Source organism: Hyperoodon ampullatus (assembly GCF_949752795.1).
Source record: "Hyperoodon ampullatus genome assembly, chromosome: 15".
In the NCBI taxonomy this organism is placed as follows: Eukaryota; Metazoa; Chordata; class Mammalia; order Artiodactyla; family Ziphiidae; genus Hyperoodon; species Hyperoodon ampullatus.
In genome coordinates, this window is record NC_136928.1 from 14,536,420 (window position 1) to 14,540,699 (window position 4,280).

At 61.9% G+C, this 4,280-nt stretch overlaps 1 protein-coding gene across 1 annotated transcript; it reads right to left on the bottom strand.

Moving 5' to 3' along the window:
• Positions 1 to 1,641: 1,641 nt before the first annotated feature.
• DUSP2 (dual specificity phosphatase 2) lies at positions 1,642 to 3,878 on the bottom strand. Its single transcript, XM_079721168.1, has 4 exons — positions 3,476 to 3,878; positions 3,268 to 3,380; positions 2,589 to 2,808; positions 1,642 to 2,470 (listed from the first exon to the last, which is right to left on the bottom strand). Exons 1-4 carry the CDS (start codon positions 3,861 to 3,863, stop codon positions 2,256 to 2,258), a joined length of 936 nt encoding a protein of 311 aa, XP_079577294.1. The 5' UTR covers positions 3,864 to 3,878; the 3' UTR covers positions 1,642 to 2,255.
• Positions 3,879 to 4,280: the final 402 nt, after the last annotated feature.

Consider the following 4,280-nt stretch of genomic DNA (forward strand, 5'->3'; position numbering starts at 1 on the left):
GGCACCCACCCCTGCCAGACTCTGGGCACAGGGCCAAGCAGACCACAGGCCCTGCCCTCACCAGCGTCCAGGCTGGTCGAGGTGCACAACTACACACCTGAAAACCTTCGCTTCTCGGACCTTCAGTAACTAACATTTCCTGGGCTAAGCCTTTACCTGGATTGACTGGAGTAACCCTCAACACCAGCCTAAGAGGTGGGAGCTAATGACAAAACCCCATTTTACAGACAAGGAAACTAAGACACAGAGAGGTAAAGCAATACCAAACAAGCACCCTAACTGTCAAACTACACTGCCCTGCTCAGGCGTACCCTGCCAGGCGCTCAGTACACCCGGAGCAACAGTCGCCATTCTGCAGGGGTGATGCCAGTTTGGAAGGACAAAATAGAGTGAGCCAGATGACACTCCGAGTGGCTGGGAGCATCAGAGGCTGATGCAGGACCTGCCATCACTGAGCTGTCCTCAAGGGCCTCAGCACCCCCAGCTCTCGGGCAAATCACAGCACCCCCTTTCCAGCACCCTCCACTTCTGGCTCAGGCTGGGCCCATGTCTCCTCGGTGGTCCACGCTGGCCACGTAACCAATGTTCAGCGAAGACATGGTAGTTGTTGGGTGTGAAAAACAACTAAGCCCATCCCAGGTGACCTGTCCTCTGTACCAGACACCAGGCCACATGCTTTCTGGGGACAGGAAGGAGCTCTGGATCAGGGGCTGCCGTGACCCCCGGCAGGGGCAGGCATTCTGAGGCCTGCAGACCCAGCCCGGAGGTATTGGAGAAGAGGTGACAGGCTGCACTGGCCCAACGTGGGCGCACGTTACACACAGCCCAGGGAAGCCACACGCATGGGCTCACACAGACATGCAGGCATGTAGGAACATCCGGGACACATAGGTGTGTGCAGGCCAAGAACAGACACCCACGCCCAGAGGAAGAGCCACACACGTGGCTGCACGCACACACACACACACACACACACACACGTCCATCCACATGCTCCAAAAAGGAAGTGGGGTCTGACCAGGGCAGTGCTGAGTCCAGCTCTGAATGGTAAACACAGTCTTCTCCCCCACAGGACCAAAGCTGGTAACTGGAATAAGGCTGGAGCCAGCCTCCCAGAAACCATCACTTTCAGCTCTGGAGACAGAAGGCTGCCTAGGAAAGGACACCAGCACAGGGAGGACCGGGCTGTGCGGTGAGGTCACCCCTGCACCTTCCTCCTTCCATTTCCCAGATCCCACCACACAAGGGAAGGGAAGGTCTGATTAAGAAACAGCTTTGGGGGACTTCCCTGGTGGTGCAGTGGTTAGGAATCCGCCTGCCAATGTAGGGGACACGGGTTCGAGCCCTGGTCCGGGAGGATCCCACATGCCGCGGAACAGCTAAGCCCATGCGGTACAACTGCTGAAGCCCGCACGCCTGAAGCCCGTGCTCCACAAGAGAAGCCACCGCAATGAGAAGCCCACGCACCACAACAAAGAGTAGGCCCCGCTTGCTGCAACTAGAGAAAGCCCACGTGCAGCAACGAAGAATCAACGCAGCCATAAATAAATAAATAAATAAATTTATCAAAAAATGAAAAGAAACAGCTTTTGAGCACTTCCCCAGGCACTGACTTGAGATCAGACACTTGAGAAGTTGTTTCTTAAACAAAACAATATTTTATTGACACATCCTGAATGTCCCATATAAATATAAAGTGCTAAGTTTCCCACCCCTGCCCACAGGGCTGGGAGGAAGTGGGGGAGGGAGTGTTAAATGTCAGTTGAACACAACTTTCCAGCGCCAACACAGGCGTGAAACGCTCACGTACACACGCAAGCAAGAGGTCCAGACACAGCATCCGCATCACTTCCCCGAGCCCCACACAGGGCTCCTGGTTGTCACAGCTTGTTCCTTAGAGCCCTCAGGCTGCCAAGGGCTCCAACATGGTGATTGGACCAGTGGGAGTGGTGGGTGTAGAGTCCAGTTGGTTTGTCAGAGGACAGCGGAGGAGGGAAGCAGACCCACCGTCCATCCTCCTTCCGGGATGAGGAATGAGGGCCGGCCCTCAAACCCCCAGCGGAAGAGCACCAGGTGAGAAAGTCCAGCATCCCTGCACCCAGCGTGCCCACCTGGGGGCTTTTTGAACTCCAAGGAAGGGACGGGTCTCCCTGAGGTGAGGGGGACAGTGGGGAACTGGGGCCCCCTCTGTCCCCAGGAATCAGGCAGCTCTGTGTGCCTCTGCCCTGGGGGAGCCAGCATGGTGGGACCCAGCCTCAGTGACACAGCACCTGAGTCTCAAATTGCAGCAGCTGCCCCATGAAACCGAAGTTGGGGGAGATGACTCCCCGGCGCTGCTTAACAAAGTCGAAGGCCTCGTCCAGCCTCACGCGGTGGCTCTGTATCAGGTACGCCAGGCAGATGGTGGCGGAGCGTGAGATGCCCGCCTGGCAGTGCACCAGCACCCGGCCTCCGCTGTTCTTCACCGAGTCTGCAAGGGAAATGGGAGGCGGGGGGTCAGACGGGAAGGTGGGCAGGGAAGGAGACAGGTGCCCCAGCCCCTTCCCCTGGAGCTCCACCAGGTCCTGGGGCTGAGGCCCGCCTCTTACCAATGAAGCCAATGGCCTCCTGGAACCAGGCGCTGATCTCCACCATCTGGTTGTCCTCCACCGGGATGCTCTTGTAGCGCAACAGGCCCTCAAAGTGGTTGGGGCAACTGGCTGAGACGTTGAGGACGGCTGTGATGCCGCAAGCCTGCAGCCCCTGCAGGTCCGACGAGTGGCTGCAGCTGCCCAGGTACAGGTAGGGCAAGATCTCCACAGGGCCACCCTGCACGGGAAGGGGGAGGGACAGTGGTGAGGTCTCAGCCCAGGCCTGGAGGGCTTGAACACCAGCGGGACAGAGACAGGGCAGACTGGCCCAGGCAAGAGGAGCTCTTAGCCAGGGATCCCTGACTAAGGATCAGACTCCGGAATACCGGGAGGACCCAAGGGGACATACGGAGATACACACACGAAGATACACACATTCCCCTCAAACCCCCAAATTATGCTGCTCACAGGGCATACGCAGACTCACAGAGATGCACACCAGCAACGCCCGCCAGGCACACACAAAGGTGTGCTCCCACTTGGGGGCGGAAACACACACACACACACACACACACACACACACCCCCCTAGGTGACCGTGGACATGGACAGGCTCCTGCATCCACAAATGGCAGACTCTTTCCCCAGAGGCGCCTTACCCTGCATGACACTGACAAGGAGCCCTGATCTCAACTCACCTGGTCATACGAGGGACCCCTGGGGTCGGAGCGGCTGTTTTCTGGTGGCATCGCGGGGCCGGGGGACTCAGAGCACAGATCGGGGCAGCAGGCTTGAAAGCTGTCGAAGCCTCCTGCAAGGAGGACCAAGACACGGTTAGCCCGGAGGGCCCGGCGGGGGTCGGGAACGGGGCGGAGGACGGGGGGACGAGGGCGGGCCGGCGCTCACCCTGCAGGAAGCACACGGCGGTGGGTCCGGCGCCGGTCTCGTGCAGCAGCGCGGCAAGCAGCGCGTGGGCCGGGCCGTCGGGCTGGATCTCTGCCACCGAGGCGCTGCCCTCGTCCAGCACCACGGCCCGCGCCAGCTCCCCGCGGGCCAGGCGCGCCCGCAGCGCGCGGTCAGGCAGCAGGCAGGCGAGGGTGGCGGCAGGGGGGCCGCGCGCGCGGCGCCGCAGCAGCGCGTTCCAGGGCACCGGCCGCGCGGCGCGCACGTGGCGGCGGCAGAAGGCCAGGAAGGGGCGACAGTCGAGCAGCAGCGTGCGCTCAGCCTCCCGCGGCTCCCGCAGCAGCGCGCCCAGCGCCGAGCAGTCCAGCTCTCGCGCCGCCTCCAGCCCCATGTCTGCCGGCCCCGGGCAGCCTCCTCTCCCCTCTTCCCGCACCTCTTCCTCTCCTTCCCCCTCTCCCCGGGAGCGCTCCGGACTCCCGCGGCGGCCGCGCTGCCCGAACCGTCTGTTCCGGGCGCCTTCTCCAGCGCTGGGGCTTAAGTAGCCGTGGGCCGGCCTCCCGGGTCACCATATAAGGGCAAAGCAGGAAGGCGCCGGCGCCGCCCCCGCGGCCTCACGCGGGGCTCAGGCTGGGCGGGCCCGGGACTAGGACCGGCTGGGGGGAGGGAGTGCACTGGGAGAGGAAGCCGGGCACCAGCTCTGAAGGGAAGGTGTTTGCCCAAACGCCCCCCTCCCACCTTTGCGCCCCAGGACTCTTCCCGAGCGCTCCCACCCGTGGACCTGCTTCGCGCCGCTCGGTGCTCGGGCACC